This window comes from Oncorhynchus keta, chromosome 25, assembly GCF_023373465.1.
Source record: "Oncorhynchus keta strain PuntledgeMale-10-30-2019 chromosome 25, Oket_V2, whole genome shotgun sequence".
NCBI lineage: Eukaryota > Metazoa > Chordata > Actinopteri > Salmoniformes > Salmonidae > Oncorhynchus > Oncorhynchus keta.
The window spans coordinates 7,338,448-7,366,398 of record NC_068445.1 but is presented as its reverse complement, the minus strand read 5'-3'; the positions used below and the strand labels follow the sequence as shown (position 1 = coordinate 7,366,398).

At 44.7% G+C, this 27,951-nt stretch overlaps 1 protein-coding gene across 1 annotated transcript; it reads left to right on the top strand.

The window, feature by feature from the left end:
- Nucleotides 1-71: 71 nt before the first annotated feature.
- On the top strand, nt 72-27,313 carry pole (polymerase (DNA directed), epsilon). Its single transcript, XM_052478560.1, has 47 exons — nt 72-502; nt 2,691-2,826; nt 3,341-3,421; nt 3,528-3,572; nt 3,670-3,762; nt 4,915-5,069; nt 5,437-5,581; nt 5,798-5,878; nt 6,163-6,270; nt 7,403-7,513; nt 7,627-7,712; nt 7,896-8,015; nt 8,217-8,349; nt 8,661-8,774; nt 8,867-9,079; nt 9,177-9,284; nt 9,658-9,786; nt 9,923-10,025; nt 12,292-12,438; nt 12,547-12,692; nt 12,944-13,092; nt 13,256-13,348; nt 14,971-15,273; nt 15,531-15,726; nt 15,994-16,208; nt 16,358-16,460; nt 16,628-16,708; nt 16,931-17,053; nt 17,148-17,576; nt 17,918-18,061; nt 18,311-18,451; nt 18,756-18,909; nt 19,194-19,300; nt 19,496-19,672; nt 19,992-20,215; nt 20,423-20,643; nt 21,786-21,990; nt 22,220-22,393; nt 22,586-22,711; nt 23,262-23,394; nt 23,549-23,744; nt 23,896-24,027; nt 24,344-24,537; nt 24,790-24,990; nt 26,147-26,272; nt 26,513-26,602; nt 26,727-27,313. Exons 1-47 carry the CDS (start codon nt 435-437, stop codon nt 26,844-26,846), a joined length of 6,879 nt encoding a protein of 2,292 aa, XP_052334520.1. The 5' UTR covers nt 72-434; the 3' UTR covers nt 26,847-27,313.
- The last annotated feature ends 638 nt before the right edge of the window (nt 27,314-27,951 follow it).

Sequence of the window (27,951 nt, the reverse complement as noted above, 5' to 3'; positions counted from 1 at the left end):
CCACCCCAAAGGCGGGGCATCCACAGAGACTTAGACTTGACCACTCCCAAGACATTCTCGCGGCAAGAGGAGAGAACGCGCCAAATTCTGACTTGCAAAAGAACAACACCGACGTCTGTCAAAGCCTGCTAGGCTAGCTATCTAATGAGAATTTGAACGAGAAAAAGTTTTAGGGTTTCAGTTGTGTGTACGGAGAGAAGCTATTTGCCATATGCAAACCATTTGCAAATGTTTGCGAGCAGTTTTATATTTTGTCTTTTCAACACAGTCAACAGTTTCGCGTGGCAAATAACGACGTTAGCCAACAGTTATCTAGCTAACGTTAGCTGTAGCTTTCACTTGCGAGGTGGATTTGCATATCTCTCACAAACTACTTGTCACTGAATGCAAGTTACCTTTTTTTCGGCCACGTTACCCACAGAATCCCGTCCAAGATGGTTTTTCAAAACAGTGGACGGTACAAGTCAGAGAGAGGACAAGGGGGTGACCAGGACAATCAACAGTAAGTCACTGCCTGAAATGGCTGCATGCAAGTTTCAATTCACATGTCAACAAAACATCTCTGCTTAGCAGGGCTGGGGTTAGCCCAATATTAGACCTCTGATTAATTACTTACTTAAAGAGACAAGATCTAAGGGCATTCTATGGCGACAGCGTGCGAGCCTGTACCTTTATACAGTGGGGCAAAAAAATATTTAGTCAGCGACCAATTGTGCAAGTTCTCACAATTAAAAATATGAGAGAGGCCTGTAATTTTCATCATAGGTACACTTGAACTGTGACAGACAAAATGAGAAAAAAAAATCAGAAAATCATATTGTAGGGTTTTTAATGAATTTATTTGCAAATTATGGTGGAAAATAAGTATTTGGTCACCTACAAACAAGCACGATTTCTGGCTCTCACAGACCTGTATCTTCTTCTTCAAGAGGCCCCTCTGTCCTCCACTCGTTACCTGTATTAATGGCACCTGTTTGAACTTGTTATCAGTATAAAAGACACCTGTCCACAACCTCACAGTCACACTGCAAACTCCACTATGGCCAAGACCAAAGAGCTGTCAAAGGACACCAGAAACAAAATTGTAGACCTGCACCAGGCTGGGAAGACTGAATCTGCAATAGGTAAGCAGCTTGGTTTGAAGAAATCAACTGTGGGAGCAATTATTAGGAAATGGAAGACATACAAGACTGATAATCTCCCTCGATCTGGGGCTCCATGCAAGATCTCACCCCGTGGGGTCAAAATGATCACAAGAACGGTGAGCAAAAATCCCAGAACCACACAGGGGGACCTAGTGAATGACCTGCAGAGAGCTGGGACCAAAGAAACAAAGCCTACCATCAGTAACACACTACGCCGCCAGGGACTCAAATCCTGCCGTGCCAGACGTGTCCCCCTGCTTAAGCCAGTACATGTCCATGCCCGTTTGAAGTTTGCTAGAGAGCATTTGGATGATCCAGAAGAAGATTGGGAGAATGTCATATGGTCAGATGAAACCATAATAGAACTTTTTGGGAAAAACTCAATTCGTTGTGTTTGGAGGACAAAGAATGCTGAGTTGCATCCAAAGAACACCATACCTACTATGAAGCATGGGGGTGGAAACGTCATGCTTTGGGGCAGTTTTTCTGCAAAGGGACCAGGACGACTGATCCGTGTAAAGGAAAGAATGAATGGGGCCATGTATCGTGAGATTTTGAGTGAAAACCTCCTTCCATCAGCAAGGGCATTGAAGATGAAACATGGCTGGGTCTTTCAGCATGACAATGATCCCAAACACACCGCCCGGGCAACGAAGGAGTGGCTTCGTAAGAAGCATTTCAAGGTCCTGGAGTGGCCTAGCCAGTCTCCAGATCTCAACCCCATAGAAAATATTTGGAGGGGAGTTGAAAGTCTGTGTTGCCCAGCAACAGCCCCAAAACATCACTGCTCTAGAGGAGATCTGCATGGAGGAATGGGACAAAATACCAGCAACGGTGTGTGAAAACCTTGTGAAGACTTACAGAAAACGTTTGACCTCTGTCATTGCCAACACAGGGTATATAACAAAGTATTGAGAAACTTTTGTTATTGACCAAATACTTATTTTCCACCATAATTTGCAAATAAATTCATTAAAAATCCTACAATGTGATTTTCTGGAATTTTTTTTTTCTGATTTTGTCTGTCATAGTTGAAGTGTACCTATGATGAAAATGACAGACCTCTCATCTTTTTAAGTTGGAGAACTTGCACAATTAGTGGCTGACAATACTTTTTTGCCCCACTGTATATATAACAATTGGTACCTGATAGCTAGTTTCATGCTGCTGAAGTTACATTCATAAAATTGTAGACGATTCTGACCGGAGAATCGCTGAGCAATGTACAATAAACTATTACATCCTTTTTTTAGATGCTAGGCTGGGGTCCAATTGAAATGCTGGTACTCAGTTCGTGAAGTAAACTTAAATAACAACTCAAAATTTGGAAAAAAACAAACATTTAATGACTTCTCAAATAAGTAGAAGTTATGTTGAATTAAAATCCCTTCCTGAGTTGACTGCCTTCAATTCGAAGTGACCCCAGCCCTGCTGCGTGGCTAAATGAATAGTTAACTAGTTAGTTAATTACACATACACAAAACAGTCACACTGTTATGTACGGTATGTAGCAGTATTTCTGATGTTATGTATTCTCCTCTGTAGGGATGACCGGTCATCCATGTCGGCTGCTATTCGGCTGGAGCGCAGCCAGTTCACAGACGAGATGGACACCCGCTTTGGGTTTGAGAGGATGAAGGACCCAGGAGAGAAGACTGGCTGGCTCATCAACATGCACCCTGTAGGTCAACCACACAGACCAGAGTGGGCTCTGGAAAGCAGATGATCAGGATGCCCTTAAGTTGGACCTGCTCTCTTTTAGCTTCATGTATTTCATGTGCGCTATTTTTATGATAGTTTTATTTGTATATATTTGTTTAACCTTTATTTAACTAGGCAAGTCAGTTAAGAACAAATTCTTATTTACACTGACGGCCTATCGGGGAACGTTCTGCCCCTGCCTTGTTCAGGGGCAGAACAACAGATTTGTACCATGTCAGCTCGGGGATTCGATCTACCAACCTTTCGGTTACTGGCCTAACGCTCTAACCACTGCCGCCCCAAATTGGGGATTGCGTTGTGGCAGAGTCTTTCTTAGGCTGACATAGACAAATAAGGTCACTGTCCTGATGACACAGTATTTATAATACAAGTCTGGTTCTTGTGCCGGAATTGAAGAAATGTTTTAGCAAGGCTTGATCATCTCATCTTAATGTGACTATTGTCAATATCTAATTCTCCTGTTCCCATCTCAGACAGAGATTCTGGACGATGACAAACGGATGGTCAGCGCTGTGGACTATTATTTCATCCAGGAAGATGGCAGCAGGTTCAAGGTGACAATCTGAGCACCTGATATAAACACTAGTGCAAGACTGATCACAATGGCGATGTTCAGCTGCTGCAATCTCATTCTTCTGTTTCACTTTCCTTTTGTTGTAGGTACCCCTCCCCTTTAAGCCCTATTTCTACATAGCCACTAAAAAGGTAAGTCAGGGATGACCAGGTACTCGGTTTTTAAATGAACAGGCTTTATTTCTTCTCATATGAATGACAACGTCGACCACCCGTGTGCCCCATCCAGAACTGTGAGAGAGAAGTCATCTCATTCTTGTCCAAGAAGTTCCAAGGGAAGGTGGCGAAGCTGGAGATGCTCCCTAAGGAGGACCTGGATCTGGTGAGAAACCAAACCATAGCCCATTTAGAAAAAGAAAAGTCACTGAATAATAGACTTATTCAGTCATTGAGCCTGTGATCATTCTTAAAATGTCAAATTGTGTTAACCCTCTTGAGTCTAACACCATGGCTAAACCGGCCCCGCTCGTGCGTTATCATTTTGTCTATCCCCACCAGACGTCATCATGACACGCATGTTAAGTACCAAAATCAAGTGTGAATCAATTCTATTAATTTCGGGGCAGGTTGAAACACATATGAAAGATTCATGGACATTTAGCTAGCTAGCAGTTGCTACTTAGTTTGTTCTGGATGAACTTCGGGTTGTTATTTTATTTTGCCTGACGTGCATATGGTCCTCTTTTTAGCTGATTCTCTGTAGAATTTTTAACCAGGAGTCATACAAAATCGTTTCTTTCTCTACTCTGACGATTAGTCCACAGATAAAAAGGGAAACCTAGTTAGTTTTTATTTAAACAGTATTGTGATTGGTCTCTTCTCGTTTGTCTTTCAAGCATCCGTGTGGGTTTGTATCTTTTTGATATCCATTAAGGAGGGGTCTTGCAGCGCGTCGAGCATCTCAAGTAGAACCAAAAAACATTACATGTGTTAGTTACCCTGGTCCCAAAAAGCCTATTCATTTTTTGTCTTTTTTTTTTTTTTTACTGTTCAGTACCAGGTTACCTTCAGACAAGTTGTGGGGTTGTCATAGAGCAAAAGGTTTCGATTATTATTTTGATATTAGTTGGTAGCTCAAACCGCTCAGGCTATTTGTGAGAAGACCTGTTTGGAGTTGGGACGTCGGCAACTTGAGACAAGTCTCGTGAAGTCTGTGGGCGTCGCAGAACAAAACAGAAAGTAAGTTTGCATTCGTAAGGGTCCGAATAGTTTCTAGCTCAAACTGTTTGGACTTTTCGCCATCCTGCCATCTGAGAAACGCAAGGCGCATGTCTACCACACAGGCTAATGGCTAATACCGGCAGATTCAGTCTGTTACACTGCGGCAGGACGTCTCTAGCGTACACACACTTGGTTTTGTATGATAAAACGTGATGACGTCAACAACGTCCACGCCAGCTCAGACATTGACCTCTGGGAGATGGCATCCAGTATTACTGTAGGATAACCATGTCAACATATGTTTTCTCTGTAGCCCAATCACCTGGTGGGACTAAAGAGGAGCTACATCAAGCTTTCATTCAACACTGTGGATGACCTCATGAAGGTCAAACGGGAGATCTCGCCGGCGGTGCGCAAGAATCGGGAGAAGGAGAAGTCCAACGATACCTACACCTCCATGTTATCAAGGTACAGTATCTCAGTGACTCGTAGACTGATGGTGTGATTTTGGTAAACATTTTATTTTACAGCCCTATTGCCACTTTTTTTTAAAGCAGTATATATGTGAAAATACTTGGTAAAATGTTGTACTTGTACTTACTTTCTGGTAATCATCTGAAAGTCTTTAAGAGTTAATAACTTTGTGGTAAAAATGGTTACCTCCTGATATTTGTTACAATATAGTAATTCTTGGGTGTTCGTTATGGTGTTCGCGTGTAGTTTCTCGGTTAAAACCTCACAGGCTGTGGAATGAAGTGTTACTGTCATGTGGAGTGCTGTAGTACAGTGTCATCGTGAAATTCGATCTGTTTTTGACGAGCTCTCTGCTCATCAGTGCGTTGGCAGGAGGCAGTGTCTCGGCAGCGGATGAAGATGGCATGTCCAAGAAAACCTCCGACCAGATGGACAACATAGTGGACATGAGAGAGTACGACGTGCCTTACCACGTGCGCCTGTCCATCGACCTTAAGATCCACGTGGTAAGGGCCTTTGACGGTCCTGCTTGGCCAATGGATAGCCCGGGCTCCCAGATCCTTTTTGTGTTATCTCGCCACAATGTCCTTTGGAGTTGGCCAGACGGAACAAACCGATCTGGGACCAGGCTAGGCCGTGGGTGCTCTGTGGAATGATGGGCTTTCTCTCCACAGTAATCCCCTATGAAGACTTACCGTTCACATTATTTGTTTCTTCCCTAGGCTCACTGGTACAACGTTCGCTACAGGGGTAGTGCATACCCTCCAGAGATCATACTGAGAAGCGACCTGGTGGAACGACCAGTAAGAACATGTTTCAGTTTTGGGTTTTTTAACTTATGCCTGATGACCATCTATCTGATGTTTTAAAATGATTTCCAGTTGTTTGGGATTATCTTTGAGCCATCTAGGTTTTAAAATGATTTCCAGTTGTTTGGGATTATCTTTGAGCCATCTAGGTTTTCTTGTTGTTCAGATACAACGGTCTTTCTCTATCTTCATTTTTATAATTTAATTGACCGAACTCACAATCTGACTGACATTCCGAGCAGTGTTTGTAGTCGTGATTTTGTTTCCCTGTTTTTCAGGACCCAGTTGTGCTGGCCTTTGACATAGAGACCACCAAGCTTCCTCTGAAATTCCCTGACGCAGAAACGGACCAGATTATGATGATATCCTACATGATCGACGGACAGGTATGTTGGACCAGCCTGGTCTCAGGATTTGGCAAGACATTTCAAACCGCTATCTTCAGGGATGCAAACTAGTCACCTTTCGGCTAAATTCGCCGGTGAGAGAGAAATGTTGAGCAACGTTGGCCAACTTATCCGATTAAATAATTTAGTTTATGGTGTGAAAATGAGCTTGTTAATAAAGTCAGGCAGCTAACATTAGCTAGCTAACGTTGCAACATCAGATGAGCTAACATGAGTAACCTAACCAATTCTCTATAGTATTAACTCCTTGCCCTTCCTCAAGTTATAACGCAAATACTATAGTTGCTTACTGGACCCTGGCAATCTGTGTGAAACGTTAACTAGCTAACAAACTGAACTAACAGTAATGTTTTCCCTCTACAGTATGTGGTTAATTTTCAGAATGAGATAATTAGGTGAAAAATGAGGCGTTGCTTGTTAAACAAGTGGATTCAGAGATCAAGTGTAGCTGGAGCTGGGCCTGGCTTATGCTGGACGACAGTATGGTGAAAGGAACACAACACACTTAACCTTTTTCTCACCTTTTCAATACAGTGGATATAAAGGGGTATGCACGCATGTAGGCTTGTGCACTTGAACGATGTCTACTATAGTGGCCACTGTAATAGAGCAAAAATAGAATGCCTGTTTGTTTCATTCTATTTTTTTCTTCCCTGAGTGCAGTATTTAGGTGTGTCTGGTCACAAGCGTTCTATTGTAAAGGCTGTCATGGCTAACAGCAATATTAGTGTATTGTTTTTCTTATTTGCAGTAAAGTTTGATTTTTTTTGTTGTTTTTAATCTGCGAGTTAGGTTCACATGAACCACTTTTTCTTTGACACAGAGACGGATCATGTAGATCATATTCTTTGTTGTTTAATTGGTTAAAACCTGCATTCCCACCTAGCAGGGATTTTTTTTTGCATGTTTCAAGGCCCCCCCCCAAAAAAAAAAGTGTCACCTTTTTGGGCCCGCCGTAGTTTGCATCCCTGTATCTTAGTTGTCATTAGCACGAAAGCACATCCCGAGCTGGGTCTACGATGAGGATGTCCTAATCTGGAGCTCTGGATTTCCTGTCTGTTTCCTGTCTGCTTCTTTAACTGATGTCTTAACTGTTCATGATTCCTGCCAGGGCTACTTGATCACAAACCGAGAGATTGTCTCTGAGGACATTGAGGACTTTGAGTTCACCCCTAAGCCAGAGTACGAGGGACCCTTCACTGTATTCAATGAGCCGGACGAGGTAAGAAGGGGAGCATCAATAACGAAAGACAAGTAAACGCCTACGGGCATACGTAAATACGTACAATATAAAGACATACATACTTGACGACATGCTGTGTTCTGTGCTTGTAGGCGGGTCTCATTCAGCGATGGTTCGAGCACGTCCAAGAAACCAAGCCCGAAATCTTTGTCACCTACAACGGAGACTTTTTCGATTGGTGAGGCGGTCTAGGGGACAGATCAACCAATCAACTCTTTGATCAACTGAATTTAGTTTGGTTTACTGTGTTCAACTGCCCCCCCCACCCCACTTTCCTCATCACTCTCCCCTCATCCTTCTCTCCTCATCACTCTCCCCTCATCCTTCTCTCTTTCCCTCTTCCACTTCTCCCCTCCAAAAGGCCCTTTGTGGAGACCAGGGCTGCCCACCACGGCCTGAACATGTACAGAGAGATTGGCTTCCAGAAGGACAACCAGGGCGAGTACAGGGCTAGCCAGGCCATCCACATGGACGCCTTTAGGTAAGGAGCCATCATGCATCTCATAACACAGTGCCTCGCTATCTAATGATACGTGCACACTAACACAAACTGTCTAACCCACCTGTGTGTGTGTGTGTGTGTGTGTGTGTGTGTGTGTGTGTGTGTGTGTGTGTGTGTGTGTGTGTGTGTGTGTGTGTGTGTGTGTGTGTGTGTGTGTGTGTGTGTGTGTGTGTGTGCCAGGTGGGTGAAGCGTGACAGCTACCTGCCGGTGGGCAGTCACAACCTGAAGGCGGCGGCCAAGGCCAAGCTGGGCTATGACCCAGTGGAGCTGGACCCCGAGGAGATGTGCCGCATGGCCACAGAGGAGTCACAGGTCAGCTGGTGCATTCTGGGAGACACAAAACACAGGCACCGCTTTTAGAAGTGGTGAGATAGGTCCTATCTCAATGTCTTTCTCTGAGTCCTGATATCCGATCTCCTCGCCGCTTTCTCAATCGTGTTGGAGGAGAAGGTCCAAGGTCTCTCCCCTTTTCGAGCTTCTTCTCCAGTGTATTTTGAGAAGGAGGCGTGTAAGAGAGGTTGCAAGGGATGGAAGAAAGGTGAATTGAGAACAAGTTCAAGTTGTGGGTGTAGATGTGATGCAGGTTGGTTGTCTGACTGGTTCTCCCATGGCTGTGTCCCCAGACTCTGGCCACTTACTCTGTGTCGGATGCCGTGGCCACGTATTATCTTTACATGAAGTACGTCCACCCCTTCATCTTTGCTCTTTGCACCATCATCCCTATGGAGCCGGATGAGGTTTGTCTCTATCAGTTTTGTCAGTTGAAACATGGACTGTCGGGTGGTGGGATTGGACTATTGCTCACTGGTGTGTGTGGTTGTGTGTGCAGGTGCTGCGTAAGGGTTCGGGGACCCTGTGTGAGGCGCTGCTCATGGTGCAGGCCTACCATGCCAACATCGTCTTCCCCAACAAGCAGGAGCAGGTGTTCAACAAGCTGACAGACGATGGTCACGTCATGGACTCTGAGACCTACGTGGGGGGTCACGTGGAGGCCCTGGAGTCCGGCGTGTTCCGCAGCGACATCCCCTGCCGCTTCAAAATGGTGTGGCACTACTCGGGGCCCAGTCCGTTATTTGCCTGTGTGGGTATTTAGTTGACGTGTTTTGTTGACACGGTTTTCTTTCTGGTGTGTTGGACAGAATCCGGCGGCATTCGACTTCCTGCTTCAGCGGGTGGAGGAAACTCTGCGTCACGCCATCGAGGAGGAGGAGAAGATTCCCCTGGAGCAAGTCACCAACTTCAACGAGGTTTGATTTGATTTAACGATTTAAAATACAGTACATAAAGAAGCCACGCCAGGCCAACCAATACATGTACCAAAAATGCCGAGGATTATATAGACAAAGTTAAAGACTTGTTTACATTGTGGCCCGCCTATTATCATGCCATCAACCTACGTCTCTTTACATTTAAAAACGATGACATCTATAGCGTTACCAACTTCTCTTGATGTACAATCTCGGGCCACAAAACACCATCCACTCTCATTGTCAAAGTAAAAATGTTCCCCCTAAAGAAAGGGGAACATTGGAATTGACCCCCATAGTGTGCGTGTAAATGGGAAATACCTTCTCTCTCTTTTCTGTACTTTCCATGAATCATCATCTGCCCTGTCTGCAGGTGTGTGACGAGATCAAGAAGAAGCTCCTCTCTTTGAAGGAGGTCCCCAACAGGATCGAGTGTCCGCTCATCTACCATCTGGACGTGGCGGCCATGTACCCCAACATCATCCTCACCAACCGCCTGCAGGTAAACTACACTGCTGTGTGTGTGCGCGCACGTGTCAGCAATGGATGCTCCCTTTTATTGCGTGCATCATTTCGAAGGGCTCGGTCTGGCAACGCTCCAGAAAGCAACACTGTTCTGTTCCTTTTCTCTTCCTCAGCCCTCTGCTATGGTTGACGAGGCCACGTGTGCTGCCTGCGATTTCAACAAGCCGGGGGCCAACTGTCAGAGGAAGATGAGCTGGCAATGGAGAGGGGAGATCAGTAAGTTCCTGTAGTGTGTGTTGTTAACTTGAAATGACACAACGACAAGGTTCCAGTTTAACAAAGTTTACTATACTATATGAACACACGACATGGTAGCCATTCCACTCCAGGCCTGGTCCATCAACGACAAGACTCCCTGTGCAGGCGCACTCTTGACTGAGTGATAGCCCCGTAATAACAGAAATATAGGGATACTTAAAACACAAACTTAACATGTGTTGTGGAGGTCAGCTCTTTTTAGACTGGCTTCTGTTTTCTGCTGCTGTACCAGTGTCACCCTAAGCCCTTTGCTTTGCTTTAGAGATGGTCTATTTCAGATATGTAACTTGTCACAATGGTATGGCATCGGCTGAAGCTCAATGTTAAATTCATATCTACCTACCATCGTATCCAAGCCAATATGACACCAATGTCGATTGAAAATTAGCAAATCAACTTGATTGGGGGCGGCAGGTAGCCTAGTGGTTAGAGCGTTGGGCCAGTAACTGAAAGGTTGCTAGATCGAATCCTCAAGCTGACAAGGGTAAAAATGTTGTTAACCCACTGTTCCTAGGCCGTCATTGTAAATAAGAATTTGTTCTTAACTGACTTGCCTTGTTACATTTTTTTAAATTGGAGGTACACAACAAAACTTTCATCATTAGCTGTCCGGTCGTTACCAAGACCCACATACTGGAATTTTAACACGGTAGTTTTCAGAAAAACAATTTCCACCCACCTAGCTCAAATTCCAGTCGTCGGATTAAAACGAGACTATAGCGTCCGTAAAGTGACCATTTGACATAAAACATGTTGGATCGACTAAATTTTTAGGTGCAATAGTTTCTCACGGGTTGATAATTTATCGCTCTCACGTGCCCATTTCTGTCCATTAAGAACCAACGATGTGCTTCCTTTTTGAAGCATTTCCGACAATGCTAACGTATTTTTCATGTCGACCAATTAGATGGCTAGCTAGCCTTACCTAGCTAACGTTAGCGTGCCTCCCCAAAGTACAGCAGTTAGTCTCTGTAACTAGCTAACACCAGTTATCTGAAAGATTGCTAACAGTTAACTAACGAACAGGAAGAAATATATTTGGTTATGGAAGGTTTTTACACAAATTACTTAAGCCATTAGCAGCTAGCTGTTTGAGAAGGTTTGAATCCTAAGCAACCTCCATACACATTGCTTGAAGTACAATAGACCAACATAGCTACTGTAGGTCAAAGCTGTGTGCTGGAAAACCTTGGTAGAGCATGGGTGGAGTAGGCATTTTGGTGTTCCATGTGAATTTCTTCTGTGTTTTGGGGGGTGGGGTGCTTCATGCCAATGCCTACTTCTCACTTAAAACAGTTTTTTGTTTTTAATGGTAATTAGGGCTGGGCAATATGGCTATGAATTGTCCAGAAATCTATATAATTGTTTTAAATAAGCTTTTTGTACAATTTTAAATACACTGCATTTAAAAAACATTCAAGCAATCAAATAAATTCAGGGCTTGTGAAATGTATACCTCTGCTAAATCTAAGTCTTCCACAACCATAAAACCCACTAATAATTTTATTATTTTTATCAATAGTTTAACCTGCTTTTTTTTCAATAACCACTGATCTGGCTTCCAACTTAGTCTATGAAAATGTCATTTTTGTTCCAAATTTAACCAGAACCATGCAATACTGCACATTCACTAATAATGAATGACTTCAAGTAGAAGGCATTATAGAAAATCTATTCAAGTCTCATTTAAGTGACAAGCCCACATGCTAGTGAGTCAGCCAGCTGATCTCTATATTTCAAGTTTAGCCAACTTGGATCCATTTGCCAGCTAGTAAGGTAGAACAGTTGAATTGTCATGAGCACACCCTTCTGTCCATCTCCAACGGTTTGAACAGCGTGCTAGCCTGTCCACTTTGTTCAGATGTTCAAATCAGGTGGCCTATCTTCAGTGTCCATATAACCCGATTTTCTGTTGGACCAAATGGCGAGTTGAAACCGCTTGTCAGAGAGGAAGAGGTGATCTCTCATCTTTGTTGTTGTGAGTGGCAGGGGGAGATGCTTTGTGTGCGTGCATGTGAGTAAATGGGAAAAGGTACGCAGCACAGAAGGAGACGAGACCAAAAGGCAACAAGCGGACATAGGCGCTCATAAAAATAAAATAATGATTGAAAGGCATTTGGAATATCGTGATCAATTTTATTTGGATTAATTCAATATATTGCCCTAATTGTAATTGCCTCTTTCTTCCCTTCCCGCTCACCTGCTTGCTCCGCCCTGTCTGCAGTGCCGGCCAGCCGCAGTGAGTTCCACCGCATCCAGCAGCAGCTGGAATCAGAGAAGTTTCCTCCGCTCTTCCCAAACGGCCGGCCGCGGGCCTTCCATGAGCTCAACCTGGAGGAGCAGGCCCGCCATGAGAAGAAACGCCTGGGCGGTGAGCGAGGGAGAAATCTTTTTAGATTGGCCCAGAAGTTGTCGGTGAGTTACTGTTGTGCATTTCACTTCACTTCATGACATTCGCACGCTGTCTGTTCTGTCCCAGACTACTGCAGGAGAGCCTATAAGAAGGTCCGCCAGACCAAGCTGGAGGAGCGGGTCACCACCATCTGCCAGAGGGAGAACTCCTTCTACGTGGACACTGTGCGAGCCTTCAGAGACCGTCGCTATGAGTTTAAGGGACTGCACAAGGTACTTGCCAAAGAGCTACCATACTTATTTACCCTTCTCCCACTAGAAACTAGCCCCAAAGATGTCATGCATACAACGCACGGTGTGCATTTGACATGGTGAGGAATACCATTTTTACACTCGTGCCAACCCAAACCGTTGTTGTCGCTACATTCTCTTCTTTTTTTTGTCATCATGATTCCAGGGACTATGCCTGTCCGCAGCATGTTAAGTGTTTCCCTCTCTCCTCCCCGTCCTCTGTGGTACTGCAGGTGTGGAAGAAGAAACTGTCTGCAGCCCAGGAAAGTGGTGACGCTGCCCTCGTGAAGCGCTGTAAGAACATGGAGATCCTCTACGATTCTCTCCAGCTAGCCCACAAGTGCATCCTCAACTCCTTCTATGGCTACGTCATGAGGAAAGGGTAGGTGCAGCGTCCGTCCGTTCCCCCTCCTCCCAGAGAGGAATATTTACTTTTATCGAGAGAGCGAAAAATTGATCTGGGCTGTGTTCAGTAGGTAGAAAATGTTTTTGCAAACTGTTGACAGTGCTGCTGTGTTTGTGTGGTTGCCATGTCTTTCCACTAGGGCCCGCTGGTACTCCATGGAGATGGCTGGCATAGTGTGCTACACCGGAGCCAACATCATCACCCAGGCCAGAGAGCTCGTGGAACAGATCGGGTAACTTAATAATGTTCATCCTCTTACAGAAGGCCTCTCAAATGCTTTCTTTTTTAGCACTCATGTCATAGAGATTTGTCTTTTTAGAGAGACTTGTGTGTAGTGCTGGGTAGCACACGGATCATGCATGAACAGCACTCTGCTTCATCATGGCTGTACATGGCATGGTCACAGGTATTGTTTTATTGTTACAGTGAATATACCCTGAACAAAAAATATAAACCCAACATGTAAAGTGTTGGTCCCATGTTTCATGAGCTGAAATAAAACATCCCAGAAATTGTCCATGTGCACAAAGCTTATTTCTCTCAAATTTGTTTACAGTACTGTTAGTGAGAATTTCTCATTTTCCAATGCAATCCATCCACCTGACAGGTGTGGCATATCAAGAGGCCAATTAAACATGTTGATCATTACACAGGTTCACCTTGTTCTGGGAGACAGTAAAAGAACACACACACACAACACAATGCCACAGATGTCTCAAGTTTTGAGGGAACGTGCAATTGGCATGCTGACTGCAGGAATGTCCACCAGAGCTGTTGCCAGAGAATTGAATGTTTAATTTCTCTACTATAAGCCGCCTTCAACATCGTTTTTGAGAATTTGGCAGTACGTTCAACCGGCCTCGCAACCGCAGACCAGGTGTAGTGCGTTGTGTGGATGAGCGGTTATCATGTTATCCATGGTGACGGTGTGGTTATGGTATGGGCAGGCGTAGGTTACAGACAACGAACACAATTGCATTTTATCGATGGCAATTTGAATGCACATGAATACCGCGATGAGATCCTGAGGCCCGTTGTCGTGCCATTCATCTGCCACCAACATCACATGTTTCAGCACGATAATGCACAGCCCCATTTCGTGAGGATCTGTGCGCAAATGTCCCAGTTCTTCCATGGCCTGCATACTCACCAGACGTGTCACCCATTGAGAATGTTTTGGAAGCTCTGGATCGCATGTTCCAGTTCCCGCCAATATCTAGCAACTTCCCACAGCCATTGAAGATGAGTGGGACAACATTCCACAATCAACAGCATGATCAACTCTATGACAAGGAGATCACTCACACAAGGAGGTCACTCTGCATGAAGCAAATGGTGGTCCCACAAGACTGGTTTTCTGATCCACGCCCCTACCTTTTTTTCAAGGCATCTGTGACCAACAGATGCATATCTGTTTTCCCAGTCTTTTGAAATCCATAGTTTAGGGCCTATTGAATTTATTTCAATTGACTGATTTCCTCATATGAACTGTAACTTGGTAAAAATCTTTGAAATTGTTGCATGTTGTGTACCAAGCAAAAAGGCAGTAACTGCTCATTTGGTCTAAACATGAGTTCATGTTATTTTTGCTACATTAAATACATGCTTAATCATGTGGACAAGTATCCTGCCTCTATTGTGTTTTTGAGAAAACGGGGGTCATGTTAGCAGTAACTGCATAAAGTTACTGTGAAACCAAGGTAAATTAAAGCAATTGTTCTCAGTTCCACGCTATGAGCAGTTACTGCCTTTGTGCTTGGTAGGGCAGCATAGTCCCCACCCACCATATATATTTTCTGTTTTCGATGCAAACTCGACCACTTATGTTACTGTGTTTTGTCTGTGGCACTACAGGAGGCCTCTGGAGCTGGACACGGATGGTATCTGGTGCGTCCTGCCCAACACCTTCCCCGAGAACTTTGTGGTGAAGACTAGCAACGAGAAGAAGCCCAAGGTGACCATCTCCTACCCGGGCGCCATGCTCAACATCATGGTGAAGGAAGGCTTCACCAACGACCAGTACCAGGAGCTGGTGGACCCTGCCTCGCTGACCTACGAGACGCGGGCGGAAAACAGCATCTTCTTCGAGGTGGACGGGCCCTACTTGGCCATGATCCTGCCCGCCTCCAAAGAGGAGGGAAAGAAACTGAAGAAAAGGTACATACTGACGATTGGGGGGGGGGGATATGGAGAATGATGGTTCTCCTTTCTTGGTGGCCAGTTAGTATCATTTATCCAAATCTAATTGAATTAGTCACATGCTTTGTGAACAACAGGTGTAGACTAACAATGAAATGCTTACTTGCGGGCCCTTCCCAACAATCAGAGAGAGAGAATCCAGCCAATGACATTGATAATCACATGATTGCGACATTCTCCCGATAACACTGATTGCCACATTGCCCTGTGTCCAGGTACGCTGTGTTCAACGAGGACGGCTCGCTGGCCGAGCTCAAGGGCTTCGAGGTGAAGAGGCGAGGCGAGCTGCAGCTCATCAAGATCTTCCAGTCGTCTGTGTTCGAGGCCTTCCTCAAAGGCACCACTCTAGAGGAGGTGTATGACTCGGTGGCCAAGGTGGCCGACTACTGGCTCGACGTGCTCTACAGCAAGGTAACGTGCTTGTTTCCCGGCGCGCGCCTGTGTGTGATAACTTTACATTTGATCAGTTCTTCTTCATTCATCCATGTACTTAAAGAGCGATCCAACCTGGGCTGTTGTAATAATATTCCCCATCACTGCTTGCATGTTGACCGCTACATCAGCCGGACCCCGTTCAGTTCGGGGCTACATGTCAGAGGGCGTGTTTGTTCGACGTAATCTATTTCTATCTGAGCGTTCTACTATGCGGTGTCCTGACGGGATTTGTGTTTTGCCCAGGCTGCAAACATGCCAGACGCGGAGCTGTTTGAGCTCATCTCGGAGAACCGCTCCATGTCGCGGAAGCTGGAGGACTATGGCGAGCAGAAGTCCAACACCATCAGCACGGCCAAGCGGCTGGCCGAGTTCCTGGGTGACCAGATGGTGAAGGACGCCGGGCTGAGCTGCCGCTACATCATCTCCCGCAAGCCAGAGGGCACGCCGGTCACGGAGCGGTGAGGCAGACCGATCCACGACCACAGACTGACAGTCATGGCTCCTCATGTCACGTTTTGTCTTCAGCTCATTTTAGCGTAGTGTCGCTTATTGCTAATGACGACAGCGGAGAAGTGTTAATTCCTCTCTCTCGTTCTCTCTCTGACAGGGCCATCCCCCTGGCCATCTTCCAAGCTGAACCCAGTGTTAAGAAGCACTTCCTGCGCAAGTGGCTGAAGATGCCCAGCCTCCACGACCTGGACATCCGCTCTGTAAGTCTCAGGGCAATTTTCACTTCATGGCGCTTCCATATTGGCACGATACAAAGACTGTTGATGTACTGAATGGGAGATTTTTATTTTTATAAGAGTGACTCAATTCTTATAGTGATTTAGCTGAGTCACAGTCACTAACGAGTTTAGCCATGGGCTCTCTCCAGATCCTTGACTGGAGCTACTACATTGAGAGATTGGGTAGTGCCATCCAGAAAATCATCACCATTCCAGCTGCCCTGCAACAGGTAAACCCACAGCAGCTCTGATCTGTGGCTCTGAGGTGAAGTTGCTCCTAGGTGTAGATCTAGGATCAGCTAGGGAGGGAGGGGGGGGTGCAAAACTGATCCAAGACCAGTGCCTAGGGGTGCAACTTCACCCTACTCCTGATCCATGTAGATTCTTTCAAGTTGTACCTGCTCCGTGCTCGCTGCTCACCCTATCTGGTCCCGTTGTGATCCGGGCTGTAGGTGAAGAACCCCGTGCCCAGAGTGCGCCACCCGGACTGGCTCCACAAGAAGCTGCTGGAGAAGAACGACATCTACAAGCAGAAGAAGATCAGCGAGCTGTTCACCAGCGAGGGCAAGAGACAGGTACAGCCGCCTAGCCAACGGTTAGCGGTGACACGCACAGAAAGACGCACACACCCACTCACGCCACTCCCCCTCTCTTGCCTCCCCCTCTCAGGTGGCCCATCATGCCCTGGAGGCAGGGCAGGCGGCTGACATTGAGGACTTTGGGATGCCTGCCCGACCCCTGCAGCCGGCCATACTGATCAGCACGAAGCGCAAGCGGGTGTCGCAGGGAGAGAACAGCCAGGCCGTGGAGTCCCAGGAGATGGAGCTCACCCAGTCCTGGAGGGAGATCCTCGGCCCTCCACCACCCACTGGGGAAACGCAGGAGGCCCGTCTGGTGTGGCTGCGCTACCACAAGAAGAAGTGGGAGCTGCAGCTGCGGCAGAGAAAGGAGCGCCGGAAGCGCCGGCGCCTGCTGGACGGCGAGGTCCAGGCCATGGGGGGAGGGGTGATCCGGGACGCAGGCCCCGCCACAGGCCTGGGTAGCTTCCTCCGCCGCACGGCGCGCAGTATCCTGGACATGCCCTGGCAGATCGTACAGGTGGGTTAAGTTAGGCCTGTGGGGGGTGTCAAACAACATTTAGTTAGGCCGGTTTCCGGGACACAGATCAAGCCTCGTGCTGATCTAAAAAGCATGCTGCTGCTCAATGGAGAATCTGTTTAAAGTCTTTTGTACAGGACTAGGCTTAAACTGTGTCCACGCTGACTAAAACTCTAAATACCATTTTGTTTTGTTTCAGAATAGTTCATGGGAACTGTACAGAGCAGAAGGAAGACAACCTGTATATATCTTGTGAATGCTCTTCCTAATAAATAGTATGCTTAAACCCAGAAGTCTGTGTGTGACTGGATGTCCTGTCCTCTCCTCTCTCTCTCCCCCAGATTGCAGAGACCAGTCACCCTGGGCTGTATAAGCTGTGGGCTGTGATCGGCAGTGACTTGCACTGCATGAAGCTCAACATCCCGCGGGTGTTCTACGTCAACCAGAAGGTCCCCAAGCAGGAGGAGGGAGCCACATACAAGAAGGTACTTGTTACTCCCTCCGCTGACCGCTCAAGCCTCCCGACCCTCTCGGGAGCGTCCGTCTACTCTTGAATGATATGTCGGCGGTTTCAAATTGCCTGGCTTTTTTTTTTTTTTTTTTTTGTCGCTTAAAAGCTTGTTGAGTTTTTTTTGTTTGTTTTTTTTTGTAATGAAAAGCACTATAAAAGTAACATTTCTCATTATTACTGTTATTATTTGATGACTGAGCACTCTGGTTTTTGTTCGGTGCAGGTGAACCGCCTTCTGCCGCGCTCCAACGTCGTCTACTACCTGTACCAGTACTCTGTCCCTGAGGACATGTACCAGGAGCACATCAACGAGATCAACGCTGACCTCTCTGCCCCAGACATAGAGGGGGTCTACGAGACACAGGTAATCTACCTACGGGTTAGGATAGGACAAGGTCGTGTTCCTCGTGTTGTACTGTATTCCTGAATCCAGTGTTGTGTGTCTTGATCAGGGTTAACATTTCATAGCTAGGGAAATCTAATCAATGGCTGTGTTTTGAGTGTTAGTCTCTGTGTGTGTAGTACACATTTTTTTATAAACAGAAAAAGTTTTAAAATAAGTTTGCAAAATAAAAGTCCAGGTATCCCCTGCATGGTTTTAATCTGTTTTATTTTGTTTGGTGCCTAATGAACAACTCTCTCTCTCTCTCTCTCTCTATTTCCCCCAGGTCCCTCTGCTGTTCCGGGCCCTGGTACAGCTGGGCTGTATGTGCATGGTCAACAAGCAGTTGGTCCGGGACCTGGGTGGCCGGGAGGCTGAGACGTACGACCTGGAGCACCTGGAGATGAGGTCCCTGGCCCAGTTCAGCTACCTGGAGCCTGGTAGGACTATCTCCCACTGACACTGCATATTCCCTTCACTGTTTCTCTACTGTGTCTCAATGTGTCGTCCATATATTTAACATCTATTTGTAATCTTTCTTTACCGGTCTTTTTTTTTTATTTAATTTTTAAAAAGTTATTGTGTTGACTGATTTGACATTTACTATGATGTAAATCAACCTAAACCTGGCATTTCTTACTTTTGGTGCCTAATGAACATGACCCCTTACATGGAACGTGACGATGGGAGCGTTGAATCAGTATCGTTGTGTTGTCTTCCCCAGGGAGCGTCCGACACATCTACCTTTACCACCACAGCCAGGGCCACAAAGCCCTGTTCGGCCTGTTCATCCCCTCACAGCGCAAGGCCAGCATCTTTGTCCTGGACACGGTAAGACCACACCTCATCTACTCTGTACCCAAGCACCCTACACATCAGATTTCCCCTTAAAATAGTTGACTTTTCCCTTGTAATGCTTCATTACACAAACGTGACGAGAGAGTGATTTTAAAGTCATTTCCTAGGAAATTGTTGAAGGAAAAAAGACATCAAGTCCCCTTCGTCTTCCTCCCCTTCCTACCTTAGGTTCGCAGTAACCAGATGCCCAACCTGAACACCCTGTATGGGGCAGAGCGTACAGCTCTGCTGGAGAAGACCAGCGAAGAGCTCCTGCCCCCTGAGAAACACACCTTTGAGGTGCGGGCTGAGAACGACGTGAAGGCCATCCACCGAGCCCTGCAGCGCATACTGCTCAACTACAAGGTACCCCCATCCACTGCACCCCTGTCACCTGCATGGTTCTGCCACTCTATTGCTCTCTCCAGCTTGTTCTCGGATGTTTTGTTTAGGCCTTCTCTGTCTCTAAAGTTTTCAGACTTGCTATTGAAGGTGTAAGGTTATATGCTTATCACAGATGAGTAGGATAGAGCAGTGTCGTTTTGCAACTGAAAACGTAAATGAGCATTTCTTATTGGGCAAGTGCAGGTCCTCCCTCTGGGTTTCAGTCCAATTTCTTCCGTTTGGTGCGTAATGAACACAGCCCTGGTAACACTATTGACCGTTGTCCTCTCGCTGTATTCAGGGGGAGCGCCGCGGGCCCACCCTGGTCGCAGTGCAGTCCAACTGGGAGCTGAGGCGGCTGGTGGCGGGCATGCCGGTGCTAGAGGAGTTCCCGGTGGTGCCGGTGCATGTGGTGGACGAGATCAACTACAACGTGCTGGACTGGCAGCGCCACGGTGCCCGCCGCATGGTCCGCCACTACCTCAACCTGGACAGCTGCCTGTCGCAGGCTTTTGACATGGCCAGGTAGGTAACACAGCACGAGACTAGGTCTGTCTCCTGGCTCTGTACACCTAGCACAGTCTAAATGGCACAACTGGAATAAGAACCCTAGGGTCTTATCTTCACACTTTACATATTTAGTCTGGGGTTTCAGTTGTGTAATATCATTGACTTTTATGCTCGTTTTGGGCTACTGTCGCTTACTGTTCCCTCTCCTCCATCCCACCTCAGATACTACCACTTGCCGGTGGGGAACCTGCCCCACGACGTGTCCATCTTTGGTTCTGACCTGTTCCTGGCCAGGCACCTGAGGAAACACAACCACCTGCTGTGGCTGTCCCCCACCGCCAGGCCTGACCTGGGGGGAAAGGAGGCCGACGACAGCAGGCTGGTGATGGAGGCTGATGACCGGGGCTCCATGGAGATCAACGCTCAGGGCTGCTACTCAACAGGTAGCCAGCCTTACTCATTCACACACACCAGAGCTGGGCCGTATAGACAAACGGTCAAATCATGATACATTTAAACATTTTGCTTGATAACAATAAATACAAATAATAAAATAAAAAAATACATGAATACGCAGTTGCTTCCCCGTAGCGATTTTATTTTATTTATTTTTTTTCTCTCTTGTGCCAAGTAAGACAACAGATGTCTCTGATTCAAGAAAAACTGTCAATTTCATCCATCATATCCAGGGGATGCATGATTTGATATTTTGATGTGCAACATTTTAAAAATATGATCCAGAATTATCACATTTCTTTTGGCTCTTTTTCTAGATGAATTTGTCAACCCCCCCAAAAAATTGCAAACTTACCTAGGTTACATCATTCACTGCCGGAGGAAGTGGGAATCCAAAAACACTTCGCTAGATTGCGCTAATTATGATTTTGTTGCTCGATAGCTATGTCATTTGAATGAATGTCCTACTCAAACTTCCCAGCTCCTAGGCGTGCCCTACTTGATGTGTTCACTGCAAAGGCCACGCTCCGTGTGCACACCAAAACCATACGGCTTAGCCAACTGCCGTCGTAAAGTGGTGCCATTTGTTCCATATTGAGAGTTTAGAAATCGATGAGACACGCACAGGAAGCTGAGACACTCTCCCATCTTTTAACGAAAACGACAGTAGTTGTAATTGCATTTTTGAAAGCTTGCACAACGTCAACGGAGTGGGTGATGGGAGTGGCTCACTCACACAGCATCGAAACTGGGACAGGCGGATGCTTTCAGATGTTGTCATAGCTGGAATTCATATAGTTCACATTACCGATGACCAAATAATGGTTTTAGGGACGTTGTGTAGCATAATCACACAAAAATAACTGACAAATGCAAAATTGTAGAAAGAGATAGGAAAATGATGGTGCTTGTGATTTTTGGGGTTATCATCCCCGCTCTAATACAAACATTATGGACAACACTGACACATTGAAGTAGCCCCAACCATTGTCTTGTAGTTAGGAATTAATCAGCTGTGCATAGCAACCGGTGATGCGCTACATTTTAAAACAACTTCATTGGAACAAATGGAAATATGCTTTCAACTAGTTTTCAACCTGCTTTCCCCTGTCGTTCTACTGTGTTTCAGTGTGTGTGGAGCTGGACCTGCAGAGTTTGGCTGTCAACACCATCCTGCAGTCGCAGCATGTCAACGACATGGAGGGAGGAGCCAGCCTGGGCGTCAGCTTTGACGTCATCCAGCAAGCCTCGCTGGAGGAAATGATGTCGGGGAACCAGGGCGCCAGTGCCGTGGCCAGCTACGACGAAACCGCCCTCTGCTCCAACACCTTCAGGTGACCGCTTTGTAATAACATGCCACTGCCGCCGACACCTCGAAACACCCCAGATCCCTCAAGCAACCCGTTTCGCCTCTAAACTAACTAGCCTGCGTGTTTTTTTTGCTGATTTTAAATTAAATATATTTTTTTAAACGTTTCCTTGCACTGTAGCCCAGCACAGGTTAAAATAATGTACTTTTATATATCAAGTTTGATTTGATTTGGATGTATTGTCTGCGAGCAGGATCCTGAAGAGCATGGTGGTTGGCTGGGTGCGGGAGATCACGCGGTACGACAACGTCTACGCCGACAACCAGGTGATGCACTTCTACCGCTGGCTACGCTCGCCCAGCTCGCTGCTTTACGACCCGGCGCTGCACCGCACCCTACACAACATGATGAAGAAGGTATTCCTCCAGTAAGTGACACTGCCCAACACACACAACCCTACTTGGCCCTTGGTTGTTTCCATTGGAGTCAACTGTAGACATTTCAAATGCAGCTTTATCTGGGGGGGGTTGTATTAATTTATTCTAATTCTAAACGGTCTGTCGTCATGTATTGACGTTGGATGCCTTGATGAATGGCTCTCTCTGCTCTCCTATCTCAGACTGGTGGCAGAGTTCAAGCGGCTGGGCTCCACCGTGGTGTACGGGAACTTTAACCGCATCCTCCTTTGCACTAAGAAGCGGAGGATTGACGACGCCATCGGCTACGTGGAGTACATCACCAACAGGTTGGGTTAGCTAACCTACCCGTAGGGCAGGCCCGGCACTGTAAAATAAGAATTTAGTTCATAACTGACTTGCCTTGTTAAATAAAATGAAGGTTAAATGTACTACAATGCCTCTACACAAGTACTTTTTCATTTTATAACGTATCAATATGCTGTCTATCAAACATTTCTAGACCTAATAAACAAACGTTTAATAAATTCAGAGCTAGATCGCATGGGGTGAAGGTTTGTGGAAATTTTGATTTCATGCATGGTCCTTCTGTGGCTCGGTTGGTAGAGCATGGCGCTTGTAACGCCAGGGTAGTGGGTTCGATTCCCGGGACCACCCATACGTAGAATGTATGCACACATGACTGTAAGTCGCTTTGGATAAAAGCGTCAGCTAAATGGCATATATTATTATTATTATTATTATGCAGCCAAGCATACCGTCACCCTGTGGGATCAAGCACTAACCATAAATTAGTAGGCAAGGTTTTGTTTTATGAACTTTCTTTTTTGTTCAACTTGTTCTGACTGAGTTTTTTTATTTATTTTTTATCTTCCTCAGCATTCACTCGCGAGAAATCTTCCACTCTCTCTCCATCTCCTTCTCCCGCTGCTGGGAGTTCCTTATGTGGATGGATCTGGCCAACTATGGAGGCGTGAAGGGCAAACTGCCCTCCAGTGTCCTGTATGGAGAGGTACCTTCTAGTTCTGCTTCTGCTAAATATGTGTATGTGACCAGTACAATTTCATTTAATATTTAACGGATGTGTGTGCTGTTTTTCCTATGTCTCATAACCAATGAAAATATTTGGGGTTGAAATGACACTCGCTACCTACATTGACTTTCAGAACGGGACAGCACAGAAAAAGGCGAAGGAGAATGGAGAGGAGGAGGGCAGCGAGGACGAGGAGGAGGAAGCTGACGAGGAGGATGGAGCCGGAGAGGTGGATGAGGTGGAGGAGCTGATCGAGAGCAGCTGGAACATCATGCAGTATCTGCCTCAGACCGCCTCCTGTCAGAAATACTTCCTCATGATCATCTCCGGTAGGCCAGCGCACTATCGCAAGCATCGTCATCATTAGCATAGCACGTGTAGAGTGTTTGATCCAGAATGAAGTTGGAGGGGGTCCGTGGGCACAGCTCCCTGATTTCCTGTGCTCGTCTGTCTTTTACCATGTCTCCTCTTTCCTCTCAGCCTATATTGCTGCCATCTACCACAGCATGCAGGAGGAGCTAAGACGCAACGCCCCGGGAGCCACGCCCATTAAGAGGCGGGGCGGAAGCCAGACTTCCCAGCAGGCAGCAGGAGATTCCACAGCACTTCCCGGTAAGTAACGAGAGAGCGGCACCACAACCATACGCAGACATAAACAAAGTTATTTTGGTGTGAAAGAGGAGTGACCACCACAGGTGTCTAAGGTGATCTGGTTTGTGTCTAATCTCCAAATAGCTTTTCGATTGCTGTCCACCACTTACTTCCTGTGACTACTAGACAGCTACATTGTTCGATAGTCTCCCCTTAGCTGGCTTACACTGGAAAACCCAGCAATACCTGACTATTAGCCAGCTATAACCTTCAATAGTCTCCCCACATATCCAGTCTAGCAGTCTACAGATGAAAATAAGCCGTCTCTCCTCCACAGGTATGATCTCCTTCTCTCAAGAGTATGTGTCCAGCGAGCTTACCCAGAACTTCTTCACCATCACCCAGAAGATCCAGAAGAAGGTGACAGGCACCCGGAGCGTGACCCAGCCCTCGGAAATGTTCCCCGTCCTGCCTGGCTCCCACCTGCCTCTCAGCAACCCAGCCCTTGAATTCATCAAATACGTCTGCCAGGTCAGTGACTGGGAACCAGGGTCATATTTATTAGTGCACACCGTAGCAAAGCATTTTTGCAATGAAAAATTGTAATTTCTTATTGGGTAAGTTCAGGTAGTCCCTCCCAGTTTGCTTCCGTTTTGTGCCTAGTGAATTCACGCCAGAGTTGTATTCATTAGTGCACACCATTTCAAAACGGAAAACAAAAATGAGCATTTCAGTTCTGTTTTCTTCCGTTTGGTGCCTAATGAACACAACCTTCCCCTGTAGGTCCTCTCCCTGGATGCCAACATAGTGAACCAGGTGAACAAGCTGAAGAGGGACCTGCTGCGTCTGGTAGATGTGGGTGAGTTCTCGGAGGAAGCCCAGTTCCGAGACCCCTGCAACTCTTACATCCTGCCCGAGGTCATCTGCCACCACTGCAACTTCTGCCGTGACCTCGACCTTTGCAAGGACCCCTCGGTGGCACAGGTCAGTGCCCCCCCCCCTACAGCTCATCCAATCCGATTTTATGATTTTTAAACACTGATACTGATTATTGGATGACCAAAAAAAAGCCGATCCCGAATAATCGGACGAATTATTATTATTTATATTTATTTATTTATTTATATATATTTATTTTATTTATATATATATGTATTTATATATATATTTATTTATATATTTATGTGTATATATTTATGTATATTTATTTATTACATATTTATTTATATTTATTTATTACACATATATATATTATATAGATTTTTTTGTAGTAAATAAATATATATGTAATAAATATATATGTAATAAATATATATGTAATAAATATATCTATATATATATGCAATAAATATATCTATATATATATGTAATAAATATATATATGTAATAAATATATCTATATATATATATATATGTAATAAATATATCTATATATATATGTAATAAATATATCTATATATATGTAATAAATATATCTATATATATATGTAATAAATATATCTATATATATATGTAATAAATATATCTATATATATATATGTAATAAATATATCTATATATATATATGTAATAAATATATCTATATATATATATGTAATAAATATATCTATATATATATATGTAATAAATATATCTATATATATATATGTAATAAATATATCTATATATATATATGTAATAAATATATCTATATATATATATGTAATAAATATATCTATATATATATATGTAATAAATATATCTATATATATATGTAATAAATATATATATATATGTAATAAATATATATATATATATGTAATAAATATATATATATATGTGTATATATATATACACACATATATATGTGTAATAAATATATGTATTTATTTTTATTTATTTATTACATTTATTTATTATATATATTTATTTATTAATTACATATATATTTATTATATACACACACACACATGTGTGTATATATATATATATACACACACACATGTGTATATATATGTATGAATGTATATATATGTGTATGTGTGTATATATATTTATTTATTACATATATACACACACACACTGTATGTATGTATGTATGTATGTATGTATGTATGCTCCTTCGTGTTCACTATGTAAATCATCTGTTCTGTGCTCACAGGACGGCTCTGTTTTCCCCCAGTGGTTCTGCTCCAACTGCCAGACCCAGTATGAGACTGAGTCCATTGAGATGGCCCTGGTGGAGGCCTTGCAGAAGAAACTCATGAGCTACACTCTGCAGGACCTGGTGAGGAAACAAAACCTCATATCTGACGCATCCTTTGGGATTCATATGACCTGGGTCGTGTTCATTAAGGAAAGCGACAGAATACGTTTTCAAAAGGAGAAGTTCAGGTAGTCTCTGCCTGTTTCTTCAGTTTGGTGCCTAATGAACACAACCCAGGTTCACTACTTAGTAACTACTGTTTTCAGGAATTGTGACCATGTCTCACTGGGAAGTAAAAACGTGTCTTGCGTTCCCTTGCAGGCTTGTGCCAAGTGTAAAGGAGTGAAGGAGGCCAACATGCCTCTTTACTGCACTTGTGCAGGAGACTTTGAACTCACCTTCCCCACAAAGGTTTGTGCTCCTCCAACCATGTGTCCCTAGCCGTGTTAAAAAGATGTGCCACCCACTATAATAAAAGGTTTTGAACCATTGTGTTTTCTCGGATTTTAAAAGGTCTCTTCTTCTCCATCCACAGAGTTTCTCAGAGCAGATCAAAGTGTTCCGGAACATCGCCGCACACTACAACATGAACTTCCTGGAAGAGACCATTGACTGGTTACTGGTCATGAGTCCACAAATAAGCCAGTCTCGATGATGAGCCACAGTCTGAGTCTGTGAGCTAAAACTGGCTTTTGTGGCTGTATCTGGAGATCCTGTCAGTTACCAGGGTTGTGTTCATTAAAGCACACGGCAGGCTTTTTCTTATTGGACAAATTCACCCAGATGTCACCTGCTGGAGATATTTAAATGCAGAATTGGAATATTGCTCACTTTGAGACAGAGCTTTAATGTGACAATAAATTATGATAATGCATCTTTATTCCTCTATGCTTTTCTATACTGTAGCTGTAAAAACAACATAAACATACATTTCTTGACCACCCAAGTACTGGAAATGTAAATGAGTTGTCAATCAGCTTTCCAGTCTCAATGCGAAATTGTAGATATTGTGTTTTGACTTTGTATAGGAATGCTTATTGATGAGAGAAAGTATAGGCCTCTGGTCAAGGGTTTCATATTGTCTTAATATTTTTGTCAATAAATATTTTTTTGTAATGAGTACACAATGGACAGTTTCTTTCAATGCACATTTTCTGAAGGCAGAGTTAGTGAGATCCTCTATCAGTCCCGTTTATCAGTTTCTGTTTACATGGACACATCTGAAATCAGACTACCCGATGACGCTGATAAATGCAGGAAATCGGCACTCATAATAAACGTTCTTCCACAGCGAACATGTATTTTTGAGAAACCTATTTTATTCTTAGTTCGGGCAAAATTTACGTTAACTACTTCGTATACATTGTTGTTCCGAACTCATTTCACTCACACTAAAGAGGGATGCTCTCGTCCGGTGCTGGAATATGCGCAGATCAAATATACCGCTGGAACGCCGATTTTTAAGGTGATTACTTGTCCTAATAATTCTAAAGATTGCTCAGAAAACCAGTGTTATAATCATAAATATATGCTTATTTGCTTTTGACCTTACGCCGATTTAAAATAAACCGAGTAAAATGTTGACATGACAATTGCATAATTGCAATAATCTGTTCAATATCGAATTATTAGTGCGCATGTAAACACTCTTTGAGTGCTGCTGCCCAGATCAGGAAACCCCACCATTCCTAAACTTAACATGGTGACTCTCCTTCCTCTAATTGGATGCTGACTCTCCTTCCTCTAATTGGATGCTAATG